At 40.9% G+C, this 22,481-nt stretch overlaps 1 protein-coding gene across 2 annotated transcripts in view; it reads left to right on the top strand.

Moving 5' to 3' along the window:
• LOC111159733 (SLIT-ROBO Rho GTPase activating protein 1) overlaps nt 1–22,481 on the top strand; it is a 274,927-nt gene that overhangs the window by 209,778 nt on the left and 42,668 nt on the right. The window contains exons 9-12 of one of the 2 annotated variants that reach the window (XM_022522308.1): nt 6,026–6,223; nt 6,711–6,795; nt 14,982–15,009; nt 19,742–19,775. In XM_022522308.1, the coding sequence (XP_022378016.1) occupies nt 6,026–6,223; nt 6,711–6,795; nt 14,982–15,009; nt 19,742–19,775 (345 nt within the window). Of the gene's footprint in view, nt 1–6,025; nt 6,224–6,710; nt 6,796–14,981; nt 15,010–19,122; nt 19,226–19,741; nt 19,776–22,481 lie in introns of both variants that reach the window. The other variant, XM_022522307.1, reaches the window with a different exon arrangement.

The raw sequence follows: 22,481 nt of genomic DNA, 5'->3' as shown, positions 1-22,481 counted from the left end.
TGTACCTCACTCCTGATGATTTCAGCCTCCCATCGGCCAGCCGGCCAACACACGTTTATTAGTGCCCACTGTGGGTTGTACACATAGAGTCAGAGCAGAGCCTGCTGCCCACACAAGTTTATTTCCATTTTTTTGTTTTCTTTTTCTTTCTTATAAGTTTAGCTTTTTTATTTAGAACATTAGTAAACATTCCTTTTAAAGACAACACTTTGAAAGCACCCTACGGCTAAATAATCACTGATATCTTTCTCACTATAAATATTCTCCACGTTTGTTTCCATCTAATGTTGCATGGTCTTTTACACATTCTTCACGTTTGCTTTTAATCTTTGTTACAGGGATTTCAGCTTGGGGTTCCTTCCCTCTGCTCCTTTCTTTCCAAGCTAGCTCTGCAGTGATTCCCCCAGAGCTGTGGGTCATCTTCACAGTTGGATTGATGAGCCGTCAAGGATGACTAGGCCTGTGTAATGTGCATGGCACAGTGTCATAAAATAATGTGTGTGTTAGAGGTTGGCTTGTGTCCCCCCCCAAAATGTATATGTTGAAGTACTAACCCCAGTACTTTAGAATAGACCTTTATTTGAACACTAGGGTCTTCACAGAGGTAAAATGAGGTCATTCGAGTGGGCCTTCATCCAGCATGATCAGCGTCCTTGTCAAAAGAGAAAGTTGGCACACAGAGACAGAGGAGGCTATGTCGGAAGAGACACGGAAGATGGCCGTCTGCAGGTCAAGGATGCGAGCCTGCAACAGACCTTCCCTCATGGCACTAGAGAGGAAGCAGCACTTTGCTCTCAGACTTTTGACCTGTAAGACAATGAACTGTAGTTGTTGCAGCCCCCAGCGTGTAATACTTTGTTCTGGCAGCCCTGGGAAACTAATACAGTGTGTTTAGAGAATAAAATCAAAACAACCATTTTGTTTTCTCCAGTGATCATAATGTCCTGTGAGTAAAAGGGCCAAATTGCTGGTATGCAGCCGCCCACAAAAGTCACCTCTTCTCTGTCACTCATTTTGATTCTCAGCACATGGGTACTCCTCTCCAGTGCTGTACATTCTTCATAAATGCCTTGTCACGTTTTTGGCCTCTTCTACCAAAGCTAACTGCGTTTTCCTGCTGCTAATAGGGAGTCATTACAAACCTCATATTAGCTGTTTTGTAGTTACCTCATTATATTCCCTCCTTGTGGCTTATTAACATGACTTCTATGTCAGAAGCTGGTGTTATTCTTCATCGAGAACATCCCTTGGGTTAGTATGTAGTCCCAACCATCCTGTCTGGTGTTTTCTGTCACATTCTTTATTCTTCCTGACAATTCCAAATTTAACCATGACACTCTTGCTTCAAAGAAGAAAGTTAAGTAAAGGAAGAAAAACGGTGTTGTTGACAATGACAGGAATCACGTGGCTGCTGCTGGGTCCACAGTTTGTGGGCCTGTTACTGTGGAACCTGCTGGATGTGGATCCTGTGTGGTCTCCTGGGAAATAGACCGCCTCTAAGACCTGGGGCAGTAAGTCTGGTGCTGGGGCAAGGTCCACTTCAGGACCCGCAGTTGGTCCACAGATAGTCTGTTACCAGATGGTTGAATGGGTGTGACACCCACCAGTTTCCTGAACAGGTTCCTAACAGATAGGACTAGCTCTACACCCTAGTTGAAGGCAGCTGGCTCCGAGTCCCAGGCCCCCTCCAGGATGCATAGACAGACATGTCTCCCACCTGGAGCCAGGTTCCAGGGCCACTTCAAGATCTACAGATAGACTGGGGTCAGCAGGTCTGCCTCCAGGAGCACTGAGAAGCATGCCTTCTAACAAGACACTGTACATGGAAAATTGTTCCATGACCAGGGCTGAGAAGGACTGGAACTACATCATGGTCACGGTCCACAGCTGGGACCAAGGTCAGCAAGCCTATTGAGGCATAAATAGATGTGACTCTTCCTGGATCCTTTGGCAAGTAGTTCTGGTGACAGGACCAAAGCCAGATAGGACCATAACAGAGTCCCCAGAGGGACCAGCTATTTCTGGGTCAGTAGCCAGGACCAGGGTTGGGAAGCCTCCTACCTGGGCCCAGGCCTGCTTTCTCAAATTGGTTCTCCTCAGTCCTGGGCTCCACCAAGGTTTTACAAATTCTTACCTGGATCCCAAAGCTCCCACAAATGCAATTTTGTCCATGGATGGCCACCAGATTACTTGTGGGGCAGGGAAGAACATGTGCAGGGGAATCTCCTATTTTGCCATCTTGCTGATGTCACATCTGGAGGGGTGAGTCTTTTCACTCAGCCTATAAATATATAATGATGACTTCCTTAAAGTAACCACTTACAGTATTTTTTAATAACCTTTAATATTGTTTTTTTCCCCCAGTAATCTCTCTCCTTTGCATCGTGCACATCCCCAGCAATAATGACTAAGTCTGTTAATTTTCTTTGTACTTTTTTGTTTTATTCTATCACATGATCTCTTTTAGATCGGAACTAACACTGATTGGCATTAATTCTTCCCTAAACAGTATTTTGTTGATTTAAAAAAAAAAAAGTAATTGAAACTATTTCTACTTCCTGTAATAATGAACTGAGTCACTCAGCTGATTATTTCACATTTCACTGTCCTGAACAAGATGTCTGGCCAAGCCTGAAGTCCATGGCACAGAGAACCATATGTTCCCAAAATGAAGAGCATCAAATATTTTGAACAAAAATAAAGCATGGTGATTTTGAACTATTAGTTCCCTGATCTGCTTGGAAAAAATAAATAGACATTCTCTCTAGAAGATGATAGTCTCACCCTAACTTCAATAACTCTACCAAATAACTCTACCGACTTCAAATAACTCTACCAAAACATCCAGCAAACAGACATCAGATCAAAGAGATGCCCACAGGAACTCCAAATATTGACATTATCAGAAATGAACTATAAAAGAACCACTTATTTGTTCAAGGAGCTAAAAAAGCCAAGCTTAGATTTCAGTAGGGAACCATAAACTATAAACAGTGAAATAACAGATTTTAAAATGTACCACATGGAGATTCTAAAAGTGAGAACTACAATGTCCCAAGTTAACAAATCAGTGGATGGTTTTAACATCAGATTCAACACAGCTGAAGAGTGAATTATCAAAGTGGAGGACAAATCAAAAGAAAATAAGCAAAATGCAGCATGGAAAAACAAAAAGATAGAAAATACAAAGAAAGGGGCACCTGTAGTTCAGTCAGTCAAGCATCTGTCTTAGGCTCATGTCATGATCTCAGCATCCTGGGATTGAGCCCTACATTGGGCTCCCCACTCAGTGGGGAGTCTGCTTGTCCCCTCTCCCTCTGCTACTCCACCCCCCACTCATGCATGGACTTGATCACTGTCTTCCAAATAAATATATAAAAATCTTTAAAAAAATATTTGAAGAGAAGGGTAAGAGATAAAGAGAACACAGTGATGTTTAGCATACTAACTAAACTCCCAGAAAGGAAAACAATAGAAAAGGAGACAATATTTGTAGAGATAAAAGCTGAAAATTTATTAGAGTTTATGAAAAATATCACACAATTCAAGAAGTCCAAAAAAATCCTGGTAGAATATATTTTTTTAAATCCTTACATAAACACATCATGGTAAAACTATAGAAAACTTTAGGGGCACCTGGTGGCTCATTTGGTTGAGCATCTGCCTTCGACTCAGGTCATGATCTGGGGTCCTGGGATCGAGCCCAATTCAGGCTCCCTACTCCGCAGGGAGTCTGCTTCTCCTTCTCCCTCGGCCCCTCCCCTCTGCTTGTGCTCTCTCTCAAATAAATTTTTTAAAAAATTTTTAATGTAGAAAACTTTAAAAGGAGCTGGAGAAGCAAGCAAAGTAGCAGTGGACTCACAGCAAACTTCTCATCAACAGGAACACAGAAGCAAGAAAATGTAGTGGTTATCTTCAATGTATTGAAAGAAAATAAACTGCCGACCAGGAAAAAATACTTTCATAAGTGAAAGTGAAATAAAAGACATTTTCTAGTCAACAAAAAAAGAGTTCACCACCAGCAGACTCATACTAAAAGGAATTTCTAAAGGCAGGGAGTACTCTTAAAAATATAAGGAAAGGTGGGGCGCCTGGGTGGTTCAGTCATTAACCATATGCCTTCAGCTCAGGTCATGATCCCAGGAATCCCTGGGATCAAGGCCTGCATTGAGCTCCCTGCTCCGCGGGAAGCCTGCTTCTCCATCTCCCACTTCCCCTGCTTGTGTTCCCTCTCTCACTCACTGTGTCTCTCTCTGTCAAATAAATAAATAATCTAAAAATACACACACACACACACACACACACACACACACACACATAAGGAAAGGAGGTCAAATAATGTAACATATATGGATAAAGCATAATAAATACTGACTATATATAACTGGTGTTTTTAAATATGTGTTAATATTTATGTACAAATTTTATTATAATACATTATAAACTAGCATATAAATAAGGAGAAGTAAATGAAGTTAAGGTCATCTAAATTCTGTACTTTGGGAGAAGGATAAAGCTATTGATTTACACTAGACTTTGATAAGCAAAGGTAAACTCTGACCTAATTGTGCAAGATAAATGTAGAAGACAAATCTCCTAGAAGATAACATAGAAGAGTATCTTTATGGCTCTGAGATAGGGAAATATTTCTTAAATAGGACACAAAAAGTACTAATCATAAAGGAAGAGATTGGTAAATTGATTACATTAAAAGAGACAGTTTATTTGTATTCTAGAGTGAAAAGCCAGAGCAGAGTGGGAAAAAAATATTTGCAGTACCTGTAACTAACAAAAGGCTCATATCCATATCTGCAAATAAATAAGAGAAAGACTTATAACCCAGTGGAAAATTGAGCAGGAGATTTAAACAAAGTATTTGCAAGAGAGGAAATCCAAATTATCTTAAACGTATTATAATGAGCTCAATATCAGGCATCAGAGAAATGCATATTAAAACCACAATAAGATACCACTACACACGCAACACAGTGGTTTAAATTTTATAAGCTGATAATGCCAACACTTGATGTGGAGTAGCAGGAACTCTATTACTGTGCTAGTGGGAATACAAATTAGAACAATAATTTTGGAAAACAGTCATGTATGCTAGACGTGTGTTCATGGCAGTATTATTCTCAGTGGCCCAAAACTAGAAATCAGTCATCAACAGAAAAAGGAATGAATTACAATGCATTCCTGCAATGAATATTCAGCATTCACCAATGAAATACTGTACTCCCAAGAAATGAATAAATCTTACTACATAAAGTTGAACAACAGAAGCAAGACAAAAATCATACATGCTATAGGATTCCATGTGTATGAACTAGAAAAAGGCTCAAACTAATATGTGATGTTAGCAATCAGGATAATGGCTACTTTGGCGGAGGAAAAAGGGGCTTGTGGTAATTGGGAGAAGCACAAAGGTATTTGTAGGGGACTGTATGTCTTGATCTGAGTGGTGGTCACATAAGTGTGTGATCACTCTGATCATTTATCAAGCAGTACACTTATGGTGTGTGTATTTCTTGTGTGTAGTTTAATTTCCAATTTTAGAAGGTTACTTTAAAAAATGTAACTGAGGGGCGCCTGGGTGGCTCAGTGGGTTGGGCCTCTGCCTTCGGCTCAGGTCATGATCTCAGGGTCCTGGGATCGAGCCCCGCATCAGGCTCTCTGCTCAGCGGGGAACCTGCTTCCTCCTCTCTCTCTCTGCCTGCCTCTCTGCCTACTTGTGATCTCTGTCTGTCAAATAAATATATAAAATCTTTAAAAAAATATATAACTGAGAGAGTACCCAGTAGTATATGAGACTTACAAAGATCCAAATACACAGAAATATACTCTTGAGAATGTCTCTGAAGAGAGCCTCTCTTTACATTGGTGGTAGTGAGTGTTGTTTCCCTATCTCTCTCCTCTTCTTGGGGCAGGGCCTATGTCTTCGCCTCCGCCTGACAGAGTAGATTCTCACTGAGTGTGGGGTTCATGAAATCATGTGGTAACAGGAGAAATGTGTTCCTGTCCCCAGGTGAAAAAAACGACCGAAGCCACCTTGCAGACCATACAAGATATGGTCACCATCGAGGACTACGATGTCTCTGAATGCTTCCAGCATAGCCGCTCCACGGAGTCTGTGAAGTCTACGGTCTCTGAGACCTACCTGAGTAAGCCCAGCATCGCCAAGAGAAGAGCAAACCAGCAGGAGACAGAGCAGTTCTACTTCATGGTGCGTCTGTCGCTTCCCAGCCACCATTGGGGCTCAGAGCTGGGGTCCCCAAACAAGCATCTAGAGTTGGATTGGAATCACCTGGGTTCTTTATTAAAATACGGACTCCCATCTGTCCTCAGAGTTGCCAATTCTTTTGGTCTGAGATAGGATTTGGGAGTTAGTACTTTTGTAAAAGTTCCTCAGATTTAAAGAGGACTGCTCTAAGACCACTTTTAAACTGTAACGTACATACGTGTCCCCAGGAGGGCTTGTAACCTTGTGGGTTCTGGTTTCAACAGGTCTGGGGAAGGAGGGATCCGGGAGCCTGCGTCCCTGATAGCTCCCAGACGATGGTGGGTGATGCTGGTCTGTGTCAGACTGCCCTCGGAGTAGCAAGGTTCTAGAATCTAGCAGATAAAAGTGGCTGGATTTTAGACATCCCGTGGAAAGTCCCTTGACATGATACACATTTTTTAAAGCTAAAAACGAATCTTTCCTTTTGCAGAAACTCAGAGAATATTTGGAAGGTAGTAATCTCATCACAAAGCTTCAAGCCAAACATGACTTGTTGCAGAGGACCCTTGGAGAAGGTCAGTCACTTGAAGCAGACAGGGAGGGTGACGTGGATTTTGTCCTGTGTCACGTTGCCATTTCGTGAAGAGTGTGAGTTGTGGGTTTGTGTTTTGAGAAGCAGAGAACATTGCTTGTTTAGATTGGGCTTTTGTTAGAACTGTAATAATCAAGTTCTCCCTGCAACTCTTTTCCTCACAAGCTTGGTGCTAACCTTGAGGAAGAATAGTGAAAGCTGGGGAGGGCTGAAAAGCCAACACAGAGGTCCTGAGGAGCGCTCTGCCCAGCCTGGGGCTCCTAACACCTGGTGCTCCTAACACCTGGTGCTCCTGACGGGAGAAGACTGGGCAGGGCTGCACCTGCTGACCACCAGCCCCTTCTTCCTCACCCTCTGGGAATCTGTCCAGCCTTCTAGCTCCATCCCCTTTGTTGTAGGGGCCAGTATTTGTTCTCACATCTAATGCCTTCCCAGACTCCAGGAACCCGTTAAACCCGTTTGGGTGACTTTTTTTTTTTTTTTTTTTTCTTTCTGTAGACATTGATTTCACTTGAGAAAAAAAATCTAAGGAAGTATACTGCTGTAGCTAATAATAATAACAAAAAACAAGAATAGTTGTCCCTTCCATGGGGCTTTCTCTGTGCTAAACTATTGTTCTAAACTATATATTGAGCTGGGCTGTAAATTTCCCCATTTTTACAGATGAGGAAAAACGATGGGGAAGAAAGGATTATAGGCAAAGGGGACTATTTAAATGTTAACTCTTTCTCTTTTCATCTTCTTGAAATTTAAAAGAAAATAAATACAAGCAAAGTCCCTTTTTTAAGTGCCTCATAGTCTGTAACTTTATCTTTTATTCACACTAGACCTTGCCAGAAGTTATAAAAGTGAAAGAGAATACAGGTGGGAGTGGGGGATTGAGGGGACTGAGGTGTGTAACTCAGGCCAAAGAGATTGCTGCTCTTTGAGCTCAACTCTTGCCCCCTACCATTCTAGAACCTTCCTACCACAAGGTGATTTTTTTCATCACCTTATCTCCTGGTGTCCTCCAAAGGACACATTATCCTCAGGGAATGAGCACTTGGAGAAAGGTCATCATGACCTAAGGCTCCATGTGTTACAATTAGGATGCCAGATTCTAAGATAAAAGGCTGATATCATTTAGAAAAAGAATTAACATTTAAACTACTCGAAAGCGTCTTGTGAAATAAAATAACCAAACACAATATGTGAATTTTCATTAGATTTTGAATCAAAAAAGCAAGTTACAAAAGGCATTTTAAGGACAACTGGGGAAATTTAAATATAGACAGACTGTATATTAAATGACATTATTGAATTCATTTTCTAAGATATGACAGTGGTGGTGTTATTATGAAGAAGGTTCCTATACTTGAGAAATGTTTGCTAAGGGGCGCGTGGGTGGCTCAGTCTGTTAAGTGTCTGCCTTTAGCTCAGGTCATGATCCAGTCCCTCAGTGGGGAGCCTGCTTCTCCCTCTCCCTCTGCCTGCCGCTCCCCCTGCTCGTGCTCTCTCTCTGTCAAATAAATAAATAAAAGTCTTTTTTTAAAAAGTGGCAATATTAAGAAAATGAAAATCAAAATTGAATTTAAAAGAAAAAGAAATGTTTGCTAAGAATCATATATCTGCGCGTTATTTTCAATCAATGCAGAAGAAATGATACAGAAGGAGAGAAGGAAAGAGAAGGAAATAACACCAGTGTGGCAAAATGTTAATAGTTGGGAAATCTCAGTGAAGGGTAGCCCTGAACAAGGCTTTCAGCTCTTCTATAACGGAGGTTGGAACTTTTCTTAAAAAGCCCTTTTTTTTCTTTGAATAGTTGTGTTACCTCAGCAATCATGTCCCAGTTTGTTGGGGTTTTTTTTCTTTTTCCTTTCATAGTATCATGTAAGGTCATTTTGTCCACCTACCACAAAATGCCTGATATTTCGGTGATGCCCCCAAGGTCAGTTGCCAGTCACCAAAGCATAAATTATCGTTAAGTGTTTTGATGAATGCTTACAGGCACAGAGTCCTTCCCTACAGGACTGAACACTACTTTAGAAATCGTGAGTTGGAGGCAATTAAGTGGTGGGTGAATTCATTCTTGGCCTGCAGCATGCAGACACATGTGTTAATTCGCTTGGGGTCACATTCTGAAACTTTTATGATACTCATTCTACATAGATTCCCTGATGTCTCCTGGAGTGAAGGCCCCAGTGGTTCATACTGTTTTACGTGGCATGATTGGAAAGGGCTATATTTTAGCCAGCTTACTGAATCCATAAGCCAGAGTCCATCGTTAGCTGCTGTTTTGTACCTCGTGAACTCTCAGCTGGGATTTCTTTATCTTGGGATTTCTCTCAGTGGGTTTCTCTTGTATCATAGCAACACAAGCTGAGTTCCGGGGTACCAAGCCTTCACCAGGTTGCATTTTTTCAGAAACTGGATGGTTCCCATCAGACACACTAGCCTCTGCTCACACGCCGCAGACCTTCCACTCCCCGGCCCTGCCCCACGTGCAGGCTTGGCAGTACACCATACCGCGCCTGGGCTTCATGCTGGCGGCTTTGCCCAGAGAAACCCTGAGCCTGCCCCCATCTTTTAGCTTGACCATTGTGGGCCTTCGGGCTTTCCGTGCAAGCCCTGTTCGAGTTAATAGGCTTATACCAAAGGAGGCGAGGAGAGTTAATGGTCCCTGCCCTACAATGAGATATCCAATGGGGAGTCCTTATGAAGGAGTTCAAGTCTGGGCTTGGTGAAATAAGGTTAGTAGCACAGGATTTGATGGTGCGTTTGGGGACAGTCGTGACTTTTTATATAGAAATCACAGCTCTGAATTATACCAGACTCACTGCTGCAAAAGCTGCCTTCGTAGTAAAACAAATAGGGCCTAACCCAGGGATTTAGCAGTTGATTGTACACAGCTGAAACTGTAACTACAGACATGTGTTTGGCCTGTCTTGCTGCTTGCCTTTGGCAGCCGACCAGAGGCCCGGTCAGGCCTTTGATTTATGACACTGTGAAGCCGCTCGTGGGGGCTCTTAAAGGCGCACTGTCAAGATTCAGAATTCCATGACTTTGACAACTGCCGAAATGAAAGGAAACACATAATGAGTCGTCCAGACCAAAGTCACCACCTTCTTCGTCATCCTTCAGCAGCGCCGTTACAGCCTTCTGTGATGTCATTTGTTTTTCACCCGGAGAATTTACACCAACACAGTAAATGAGATCTACATCCATAAAACTGAGGCATGGAAAGTGTTTTTTCCTTTTAGGAAGGAGCCTTCGTGTTCACACTGGCTTCTTTATGTGCAACATTTGGAGTTAAGGGGGGTGTCCATTATCAGTGCAGTTTTCGCCAAACACAGATAATCTGACACCGGAAGCTGAGTTCCATGTTAGGTTGTTTCTAGACCTGGGCGTATGGTTTCCAACAAAGGAACTAAATGGCTTATCCTCTTTGAATCCATTGTCTGTCTTTGAGTAGGAGCACAAACACCCTTTAGAAAGAGAAGCTGATTGTGAATAATTATGTTTTTTTAGAAAAGCAGTGCATTCTTAAGGAAGAAAAAAAGGCTGAAAAGTAATGCCGGAGTCCTTATCAGTCATTCATTAGAGACCCGATTCCCAGTGCCTCTGTCCAGCTGGAGCTGGGCACATTTTAAATATTTCATCTAGTTGGGGTTTTTTTGTTTTTTTTTTTTAATCTCAGATTGCCACGACACTGTATTTTGGTTTTCCCTTTTAGTCTGTGGTGGTAAAATACATTGGAGTGTGAAAAATAATTCACTTCTTTATTCTCAAGTGAAATGATCGGAGTAGTCAAAGTAGGTGTTTGTAGCAAGAACAAGATAATCCTGGGTCATGGGTCATTTTTTGCCTCCAAATGGCTTATATTGTGGGATGGGGAGGGGAGTGAGGGAAGAAATTGTTGTTTTTAATAATTTAATAGCCTTCCAGAGAAAGTGATTGAAATCTAATCCTCAAACCACTGGAAGCTTTCACATTTCTCTGGGAAGCAGATTCTTCTAAGCTTGTGTGTTATTGATCTATTAATGATGATACTGATTAAAAAATAAAACCTCATTCATCAGTTGAGGCGCACTCTGTACTATTAGCTGAACAAAACAATGGATGTGGTGGTGGCGGTTATACCCGTGAATGATAGTTCTCGAGAAGCTTGCTCTAGGCTCATTAATCAAAATGTATCTTTGATAGGTTTTTAATTTTTTATCTCATACTGTTAACCATGGATGGATGGAGCAAAATGATTTTAAGCCATTTAATATATGATCTCTTTCTAAATCTAGAGAATCTTTGCTTGGGATATTTTAACAAGAGTAGCAAAACTTCAAAGTTACAGAAGACATTTCATTTTGAAGGAGTTATTAGTGTCTTTATCATTGAATTGCTTGAAAGTGATTAACCCATTATCCATTTAATTTTGTAGATACTTTAAATTTTTATTTTATTTATTTTTTAAAGATTTTATTTTTAAATAGTCTCTATACCCAAAATGGGGCTCAAACTTCTAACCCCAAGATCAAGAGGGCGCACACTACTGACCAAGCCAGCCAGGCCCCCCAGGACTTTAAAATTTTAACTTAATATGTGTTATATAATTTAGTACATCTTAGCATTTTGTGTTTGACTTTAGCCATATGGGGGAGATAGAAGCATAAGCCATAATCCCTACCTTTCTCTTAGGATTTTCAAGGTACTTTCTGGGGAATAAGACATATTTTTACGATATATTACTTGGGAGCTTAGGTTTAGAATTAAAACAAACCTGATCAAAATAGCATCAACATTTTTCACAGAACTAGAACAACAAAACCTAAAATTTGTGTGGAACCACAGAAGACCCCAAATAGCCAAAGTAATGTTGAAAAAGAAAAGCAAAGCTGGTGGCATCACAATCCCAGACTTCAAGCTCTATTACAAAGCTGTAATCATCAAGACAGTATGGTACTGGCACAAAAACAGACAGATAGATTATTGGAACAGAATAGAGAATCTAGAAATGGACCCACAACTATATGGTCAACTCATCTTCAACAAAGCAGAAAAGAATGTCCAATGGAAAAATTCTCTTCAACAAATGGTGTTGGGAAAATTGGATAGCAACATGCAGAAGAATGAAACTGGACCACCTTTTTACACCAGACACAAAAATAAATTCAAAGTCGATGAAAGACCTCAATTTGAGACAGGTGACCATCAAAATCCTTAAGAACAACACAAGCAGCAACCTCTTTGACCTTGACTGTAGCAACTTCTTGCTAGATGTCTCTGGAGGCAAGGGAAACAAAACCAGAAATGAATTGTTGGGACTTATTCAGGATAAAATGCTTCTGCACAGCAAAAGAAACAATCAACAAAACTAAAAGGCAACCTACGGAATAGGAGAAAATATTCACAAATGACATATCAGATAAAGGGCTAGTATCTAGAATCTATAAAGAACCCATCAAAATCAATACCCCAAAAATAAATAATCCAGTTAAGAAATGGGCAGAAGACATAACCAGACATCTCTCCAAAGAAGACATACAAAGGGCCAACAGACACATGAAAAAGTGCTTCATGTCACTGGGCATCAGGAAAATACAAATCAAAACCACAGTGAGATACCACCTCACACCAGTCAGAATGGATAAAATTAACAAGTCAGGAAACAGCAGGTGTTAGTAAGGATGCAGAGAAAGGGGAACGCTTTTGCACTGTTGGTGGGAATACATACTGGTGCATCCACTCTGGAAAAGAGTATGGAGGTTCCTCAAAAAGTTAAGAGAGCTACCCGTGACTCAGAAATTGCACTATTATTTATTTATCCAAAGGATACAAAAATGTTGATTCGAAGGAGCACATGCACCCCAGTGTTTATAGCAGCATTATCAACAATAGCCCAACTATTTTATTGGGAAAGAACCCAAATGCCCATCAACCGTTGAATGGATAAAGAAGGTGTGGCTTATATATATGCAATAGAATATTACTCAGCCATCAAAAAGATGAAAACCTGCCATTTGCAACAACACGGATGGACCTAGAGGGTATTATGCTAAGCAAAATAAAGTCAGTCAAAGAGACAAATATCATCTGATTTCACTCATATGTGGAATTTAAGAAACAAAGCAGATGAACACAGGGGAAGGAAAGGAAAAATAAAATAAAATAAAAACAGAGAGGAAGGCAAACTATAGGAGACTCTTAACTATAGAGAACAAACTGAGGGTTGCTGGAGGGAAGGTGATTAGGGTGATGGGCTAAATGGGTGATGGGCATTAAGGAGGACACTTGTTGGGGTGACTCCTGGGTGTTAATTGTAAGTGATGAATTACTAAATTCTACTCCTGAAACCAGTATTTCACCATATGTTAACTAACTTGGATTTAAATTTAAAAAATAAAAAAGATTTGTAAATGTGTGGGGGGAGGGGGAACAAACCTGGATCCTAGGGCCAAATGCATCACATACTAATAGTTTGACCTTGAGCAAATCATAGTCACTTGCCTCCTAAATGCTTTGTCTCTTCCATAAAATCAAAATAACATTACCTGCTTCCCAAGGTTTTGTGAACATTGTGAGTTAATGTATAGAAGGTGCCTAGAACAGTGTCTAATAAATATCAGACATCATTGCTATTTTTGTTGTTAGTAGTATATTTGATGTCATACTTCTGTGATAATAAAGTTTGTAGCATGACAGAATACAGTACAGCACAAACCTGCTAGTTTCTCTGTCCTCAACCTTTCGCTCATTTTCCTGACTCCCTGTGCGTGATCTTAACTAGGTCCCGTGGCCCCAGAACAACCTAAGTGGTGGTGACCTTCAAATCTTAATCTCCAGCCCTGTCTTGTCTCTGTGCTTTAACCCTGTCCAGCCAGCCTCCTGCCGAAGGATATCCCAGAAGACACCACTTTCTAGCAGACCATCTCTCATACTTAAGAACAGCTAGAAATTATTCTGGGGTTCTCTGTCCACCTTTTACTTTTCTTGTCCATCAAAATAGCAAAAGGCCAAAAGAGGGAAGAGAGTTCGAGTTAAAAAATCGATAGAACTGGGTTCTATTTTTTTATATTTTTCCCCTTTCCTCCCACGCCCACTCCAAGTCAGGGCCCGCATGGCTTCTAGTAGACCTACAGTGGCCTGAGTCTGGGCTGAAGAAGGTATTCTCTGGCATTAACTGTCACCCCCACCCCTTTTACAAATAGATCATTAATCAAATCCTTCTTTACTTGCTCTTCAAAAGCAGATAATAGAGTAAAAGACTCTGTTGCCTGGGAGGGTGCATTCACCATTTCCAGAAAGACCGCTCTCTCTACAAATGTTATCCTGGCCTTGTTCTGCGAATCGGAATCACTGCATTATGATGGGATGGGATGGGTGTACCTGTTGTGTTGCAATGTGACCTTTCTCTGGTAGCTGTAGCTTCAGGCTGTTTCAGAAATGGGTCGTCATTTTGCAAACAAACCAATGAAATTGTTCCCTCTTGCACACCCCTCCCACAGCTCCACCGGAAACATGAGAAAGAGCAGACAGCAACCACAGACCCCTTCACACTTGGAATTAGCACAGATTGTAGGAGCACAACAGAAATGCAGAGCCGGTGTTTAAAACAAGCCAAGAAGCCCGAATATATAAGAAACTCTTGTTTTAGGTGGCAGGGAACTTTGAAAGGCTATTAGCTTACAGGTTGTAGAATGTAGCATAATTTAGTGTCATTTCTGATTATAAAATTCAACTTCTCACCTGACTAGATATTATAGAAAGAACACCAACTTAATATAAAGGAAATTGAGTTTTCCCACCCTAATTTGACCACCTTCTAACCCAAGTATCAGTCAAGACAGAGGAAACAACTAACATTCAAACCTTGGATGTGTTTTATCTGTATTTCTTTGTTAACCTTACAGTTAAGATCAAGTAGCTGTTTCATGTTTCCTGAGTAACAAATAAATATCCCTGCCTCAAATTGCCAAGTGAAACATTTTTCTCCAATCTATAGGATTTATTAAATTTTAAGTATAGGTTTTATGAAATGTTTACTTCAAATTATTTGTCTCTCGTGATATGCTATCCTCATGCTTTCCACCATAAAATGTGTAAGTTATTACAAACTCAGCATCTTAAAGTAAGGGACAGGTTACCAAGTGCATTCCACTGATTCCATTCCATTTACTTATTTTTTTTTCCCTGCAGGTCATAGAGCTGAGTATATGACTACAAGGTAGGAAAATATTTTATCATGACTCTATTTCTCATCCTTTTTTTCTTTCCCCTTAACAACAAACAACCATTCAGTGCTGCAAGAATGAACTAATTTTGTTAATGAACATGGAAGATCGTTTTGACTCAACAGACCATAGTAAAGTGAAATCTTTGGCGTTCTCACAAAACCAGATTTGCTCCAGCAGATCTGAGGGTTTCCCAGTGTAATTGTAAAGCTCTTTAATGATAGACTGCTTCAGAAAGACCTAAATCGAATGGGCTTGGTTTATCTAATCCAAACACTTTCAGTATCTAGAAATAGTCTGATTTGATCATTTAATTTAACAAGCAACGTTATGTGCATATCTACTGTGTTAGCAAATAGAAAGCATGATCAGTTATTTTCTGCTCCTGCTTTTCCTTATGTCATATAAAACTTAGAACTGTACCGAATACTTGGGATTTTAGCTGCTTACCCCTTTTTGGTTCATTTTAAAGATTTAAGTTTGTTTTTTGTTTTTAAGATTTATTTATTTATTTATTTATTTGACAGAGAGAGATCACAATTAGGCAGAGAGGCAGGCAGGGGTGGGGGGGGCAGGAGGACGCTCTCTGCCAAGCAGAGAGCCCGACTTGGGTCTCGATCCCAGGATCCCGGGATCATGACCCAAGCCAAAGGCAGAGGCCCAACCCACTCAGCCACCCAGGCGCCCCTAAAGATTTAAGTTTTAATAGTACAACCATATTGCACTTTTTCTTTCTTCCCCACCCCCTTTTTTTCATTTGTAAAGGGATTTTGAAGCCACTGCTGAGAAAGAAAAGCCTTTTAGGGAACAGATTCTGATTTGGGTTGGGGAAAGTTTGCAACTTTTATTTTTCTGTGCCAGCCTTTGTGTGAGAGCCAGAAATTATTCTAATTGACACAGCTAGACTTTGCACTCTTGAAGTTGAGCTCTCTTTGAGGTGAGAGGCATTTAGAACACTGTGGGGGGGGGTGTCTGTGGGTGCGTGTGCGTGTGTGTGTGTGTGTGTGTGTTGTGGTAATTGGCAAGTTGACTTTCAAAGCTCTGTATTGTCTGTACTGGGCAGTTTATTCAAAAGGAAGCCTCTCTTCTTGGTGAACCAACTAGAAAGATTTAGCTACTGACTTGCCTAAACCTCATGGAAAACACCGAGGTTTCTTTCTTCCCTGCGTCAGTGACAAAGAGGAGTGTTACTTCTGCATAGTAAGATGTAGTTGATGGAGCTTTTTTCATATATATCATCTCTTTGGGCTGTCAACTGCTTTACTTTTGTCTCTATATTATAATGAACATAAAGCACTTCAAGAAAAAAAGTTTCCTTTTAAAAGGAAATGCAAATATATGAATTTGCAGTGAGAACCGACACTGCCCGACAGACTAGATACACACATCAGCCTGACTCGGACTTCCTCTCATCCACATGGGCAGGCTGTGTGGTAGCCAGCAAACCAGCGCTCATCATACCGTTCAAGTGTTGGGTGGCACAGCCCTGATTCTGTCCACCAGATGTGTGCCTAGTAAAGCCAGAGCCATCGGGGGCCTGATGGCTTTCGACCTCTGCCTCCAAAAGGACTTTGATAAACGCCCGGGCACTTTGTTTTCCTGTCAGGTTTTTCTCAATATGGTTGTCTTGTCGCATTGTATTTGCCTCATACTTTAGAATCGTCAGGAGAGGCAACTTAGAGGCCTCTGGTAGACAACTTAAAAGACATGTCCTCATTTGCCCCCACCAGGAGCTACGCTGCTTCTCTCAGTCGTGTGGGAACAATGATCTAGCTCTACTTAGGGGGTTTTGGCTCCAGCTACAAAATTTGCTTGTCCCACAAATTGGTGACCACACGAAATGAGGCTTTGTTCTTATCCCCTTAGCTTCGTCAGTGGCTCCAGACATCACCAAGTGTGCAGCTCTGTAATATTACATATCTGTTATTACAAGGTGTGCACCTTGTAATAACCGTGTTTTCTGGTTTTCCTGTCAGATGCTTTGCTATCTTGGGGCCCTTCTGACCTTGGAGAGACTTCCACTCCCTCCAAGAAGTAGTAAAGGTCATGCTCACAAGTATGCCTTTTGTGTGCAGACCCACCAGTCCAGACCTATACTGTCAGCTGCATCCTTTACCATCCTTTTTTGGGCTTTCACGTTCAAGGTCACTCTCCCCCTTCCCTGATCACCACAAAGCCAAGTACCAGACAACCCCTGTTCCCCAGAGCCCACCAAACTTGTTCGACCGAGCCAGTCCTAAACCTGCTTACCCTCCCTTGCCCCTTCCTTCCCATGGAGACCACAGCACTGCCTGTACTCCCTCTGCCTCCCGATTGACCCTGGTGCTTTCCCATGTACCCCTCCCCCACAGAGTAGCCTGACCCTCCCCTTGGGCAGTGTGAGTAGTAAACTGTCCTTTCAGTGGCCTTTGCTTCTGACCTGTTGGCCTCACCATACCTGAATAAAGATAAAGTCTACATTTTAAAACACTTGTAAAATAATGAGGGGCACCTGGGAGTGCATTTGGTTGGGCACTGATGCTTGGTCGTGATCAGGTCGTGATCTCAAGGTGGCGAGATCAAGCCCAGAGTTGGGTTCTGTGCCGAGTGTAGAGTCTGCTCGAGGCTCTCTTTCTGGCCCTCCCCTCCACCCCCTAAATCAAATTAATTATTTTTTTAAATCTTTTAAAAATACTTACAAAGTAATGAAAAGATTGGATGAAATCAAGCACATAAGGTTAAACTCCTTGGTAGGTAGTTGTTCTGGTTTTTATGCCCACCAGATCCTTTCCTCTGTGAATATCCCAGAATCAGTATATAAAAGAGGTTTCATAAATTTCAGCAGGCCATGGCATACTGCCTAGTGGAAGTTTCCATATTCACCTCTGGACTCTTGAAAAAACTCCTCTTAACCTCTCAAGCATGTGGGACTTTGGGTGCTGCTCACTGTACACCCCGTTAATCCTAGGAGCCCACCTACAAGCTGAGTCCTAGAATCCGACTGTGGAAGCCTGTCAGGTTTGCTCCCCTACCTCTCTTGATAGCTCCAGATTATTGTAATCTCTTATGAATCTAATCAGGCTTCCTCATGTCCTTGGGATTTTGTTTCTAACCTGGCCTTTCTGAACGTCAGTGAACTGAAAAGGTAATTCTTTCTAGACAGTTTGCAGCATAACGAAGGGCTTACCCAATTTCCAAGTGTGACGCACGCCCTCCTGTAAGCCTTCCCATGAAGAAGGAGTTAAAATTGGAATGTCTGGAGAGCGGTCCTGGCACTCTCCCTCCCTGTGTCCCATTCAGTACAGTTGGAGAAGCTGAGTCAGGTACTTGTGGCGTCTTTGCTCTAAAGGAAGAGGACAGAAGAGGCCCCGGCTCTCGACAACAGAGCAAGAAACTACGGGGTCTAAGGGGAGCACGTGGGACACTGGTTGTGTGTGTGTGTTAGAGAGACTGGCGCAGCCACCAGAGCAAACAGACTGGAGATGGAGAGTCCAGAGCAGAATAGAGGACGTGTGCTAATGCTCTACAAATATTGAAGCGATGAGATAGTTCGTTATAAAGACATAATCATTCATATGAGCCTGTATCTACCTCCTCCCCGAGAAAGCATTGGAACCAAACTCATTTTTCACTTGTGACCCCATTAATACTTACTTTTGCATAAACTAAAACCCCATTAATATCTGAGGACTATTGAACAGATGTGACGTTACTTGCATTGACGAATTATGTTGTAACTAAAAATATTATATTTAATTTCTTATATTGAGATTTATCGAGAGCCCAGATTTTTATGACTCATTGTGTCTTCCGTGTGACTCATAAGCCGGTCAACTTTATAACACTTGGCCAGATAGCTCACAATTCCATTTTTAAACAAACTAGCAAACAAATGTCATATGCAGTGTACAAGAAAAGGGTCATCTGAGGAATAGTTTGTATCATTTTTGATGACATAAGTAAAAGTAAATAAATGGGAAAGGGGAAGGACTCTTTTCCCCCATGTTGGGGGGGTGGGTGGAGGGAGCACACAAGAAATCCTGTTTTGTGATTTTGCTGTGACCTATGGGTATTTCATTCATTGTTTGATTTCTGCCATGCTCAGTAATTATATTCCCTTCCCTTAGGCCTCCAAGTGTTCCCCCTAAGCCCCAGAAACACAGGAAGTCCAGACCCCGCTCACAGTATAATGCTAAGTTGTTTAATGGGGATTTGGAAACATTCGTCAAGGTACTGGCACCAGCCATCTGGGTGGCTGATCTCCACGCTTCTTCCTATAATGGTCTCAGCCTCTCGTAAAAGGAGGCAGGTCATTATGTCCAAGTCTGTCCTGGGGCTCTTTGCTTTCCCAGAAAATCAATATAATATTTCCTGAAGTCAGAGAGGAAAGAATATTTGGTTTGAGTGCCTTCAGAGGAGGAAATACATGTGGGTATTATGTTGGCAAAAAAGTAAGCCCTCTTTCTTTCTTTAAAAAAAAAAAAAAAAGCCATAATTTGGGCAAAAAGGAAAAGAGCTTACCTGATAAAATATTTTATTTTTACTCGTGCAAATTAGATGGCACAGAATCTATTTTTAAAGTACATTGTTAGGGGATCTCTGAAGCACGGCTAGAGTTTAGATTTCCCGTGACTTGAGGAATTCATTATATTGGAGAAATGGTAAGACCCTGCGGTCTGTATCTTGGATCTCTGCTGTGTTTACTCTGTCTTCTTTTTCACCCTGTACCTCTGATAATGCTTCTAGCCGAGGACGAAGGAACTCACACGCGAGACATCAGGTATAGTGCTGCAGGGAGGCGAGGCCACAGCCTCTTTTGCTCTTGATATCATTTTCAAATCATAATCATGCTTGGCTTTAATTTGATTTTTAAGGTCTTTGAAAGAAAAATGTTTGCAGTTGGAAATCAGGTTGAAAAATAAGCTTTACTATTTATGGATTCCTACCTATCTCCTATAGAAAAGAGGTACAAAAATTCAAACACTGATTTAAGAGGAGTTGCCTCTTCTAGCAAAAGCAGATAAACAGTTTTACATTACATGTTTGACAGTTGTACCAAATTTGAGTCAAGGGCTTTCGTTAAGGGAAGTCAGTGTTAAATGCCAAATGTGCATTAATACTGGATTACAGACCCTCAGATAAATTGCACAAAAAAGAGAAGAGCTTTCTTTCTCTTTCGTGCCTAACATTTTATGTCATGGATTCCAGTGTTCCTGAAGACTAAATTTATGTAGAAAACCTCATCATTCGTGATTCCTTTAATAATATGTTATGGATGTCTTAGTTTCTTTAAAGACAGATCTTCTATCGAATATGGGCACTAATGGTTAAAAAGTGTGTGTGTGTGTGTGTGTGTGTGTGTGTGTGTGTGTGTCATATTCACATGGACAGACACATACACACGTACGTGCATACACACACACACAGAGACTGAGGACCTCTGGCAGCCTTGAAAACGAGCCCTAACCTTGGTATTAAGTGAAAAGCCACTGGACAACCTAAATTGCCATCACAAACCCACTGCCATCAGCCTCCAAAGAGCCTTCTTGGCTCTAATTTAATATAAAATTATTGTCAGACTTGATTAGCTAGCTTCCCAGCCCAAGGCTTATAAGCAGGGGCAAATTAGCTGGAGAGAAGGGAAGATAAAGATTAGATGAAAGCACCGAGATATGCAGCTGATGGTCTGGCAGAGAAAACATAGAGAAAAGCTCAAAGAAACAAGGGTACGATTCCGTTCTATTTGATAACACAGTACAAGAATAACTGCTGAAGATAACAGGACAGCTCATATTATATTTTTAAAAGATTTTTCATTAAGAACAGTTAATGGAAACCAAATTTAGGGACTAAAGAAGGAGTAAACCAGTTATCTTGGGAAATGCACTTAGGTGAGCTCTTCTAGGTCCCAGATGGCATATTAAAGAATCTTCGGTCATAGCAGTAAAACAGTGGAGACAGAGATCTCTGCCCTTCTGGAAAGTGCTCCATCACTCGAGGTCCCCACAATATCACTGTGAGAAAGCAAGAGCAAACCATTTTTCCTTTTTCCCAGGGGGAAACTGAGGCACAGAGGGATTTTTTTTTTTTAATTATTATTATTGTTTGTTTGTTTGAATGGTGGGTGGAGCACAGCCCATTGTTTCACTTCTTGTAAACTATTTTCTACCAAAGCATCTGGCATCCATGAAATCAAATTAAAACACACACACACTTATTACTTTTTGACCATAGAATTCATTGTATCCAAATAAAATACTGACATTAAGCAAAAGATTAGTGATTATCTTGAGGAAATGTAAAGACGAAAATGTTTTTTAAATAATATGAAAACTTAAGGCATTTTTATTTAGAACTTTCTTAGTGCAAACATTTTTCTTTTAATAATATTTTATTCTTTTTGTTTTAATACTAAGTTCATCAGAGGTGCAAACTAATATTCTCCTTTTATCACTTACATTTAAATATTTGTTGCTCTTTTAGATTACAGTGTTAAGTGAAACGGTCATATAAAGATTACCTCCCCTAAAACACACTTGTATTTTAAAGAAGTATCCCCTCACAGTAAGTGTTGGTGTAATTACATCGCTATTTTTGAGCCAACTAGTCCACACTAAAGAATTTTTATTCTTAAGGGCCTTCTCTAAGAAATTAATAAAGTGTACATCCCTAAAACAAAAAAAAACTAATTAGAGAAACTTGATACAATCTCCAGAAGTGATTGAAGCACTAACTGGTTCACACGCTGATTAGATGGTCTTAAAACCTAAACTAAAACTCTTCCTCAAGAACTATATGAGCCATCCTAGGAATAGTTAAGAGTTTAAATGGCTCCGCTGCATTATCCCCAATCCTTCCCCTGTTGCTTATTTGTAAAAGTTAGTAGATTCTGAATTGTTTTCATATATTAAGACATCCCAATTCTTCGTGCGGTTCAGAATAAAATTCCTCGTGTGTTAGTAACCGATGTTTGCTAATCATTCTGAACCTCCACGTTTCCTGTAAAGCTCTAATTCCTGAAAGAGCAGAGTCTTTGAAGGTATATGAGCATGAACTCCACAGTCAGTACCTGTCTTTAACCACTTGGAGTGCATGGCACTGGTGCATAATTAACTGTGACCCCGGCAGCTCCTCCATCTCATCTATCATCCTACACGTGTTTTAAAACATTTCCAGAATTCACACTTGTTCAGCAGAGTGCACTGACTCTATTACAAGATATAGGGAAAGGGGCCACAAAACTGCCCCTTCCTCAGAAAACGGGGTCTAATGGGACGTGCATTTGGGCCATTTTTTCATAATCCTTAAAACATGTAAAAATAACGATGAAAAATCTATAAGGATGAGTAAGTTCTGATGCAAACCAAACAAATATGTAACACATTATGATCATCTAGAAGACATTCCTCCTGTCATGCATCTGGAAGCATGTTGTCATCCCGACTGTGTACTCTCGGGATGTCACCAAGAGGGTCCCAGCATGTCT

The sequence above is a fragment of the Enhydra lutris genome, unplaced genomic scaffold, assembly GCF_002288905.1.
Source record: "Enhydra lutris kenyoni isolate GAN:26980312 unplaced genomic scaffold, ASM228890v2 scaffoldscaffold69, whole genome shotgun sequence".
NCBI classification, from domain to species: domain Eukaryota; kingdom Metazoa; phylum Chordata; class Mammalia; order Carnivora; family Mustelidae; genus Enhydra; species Enhydra lutris.
The sequence above is the reverse complement of the archived record's forward strand: the minus strand, read 5'-3'. Positions and strand labels throughout refer to the sequence as shown.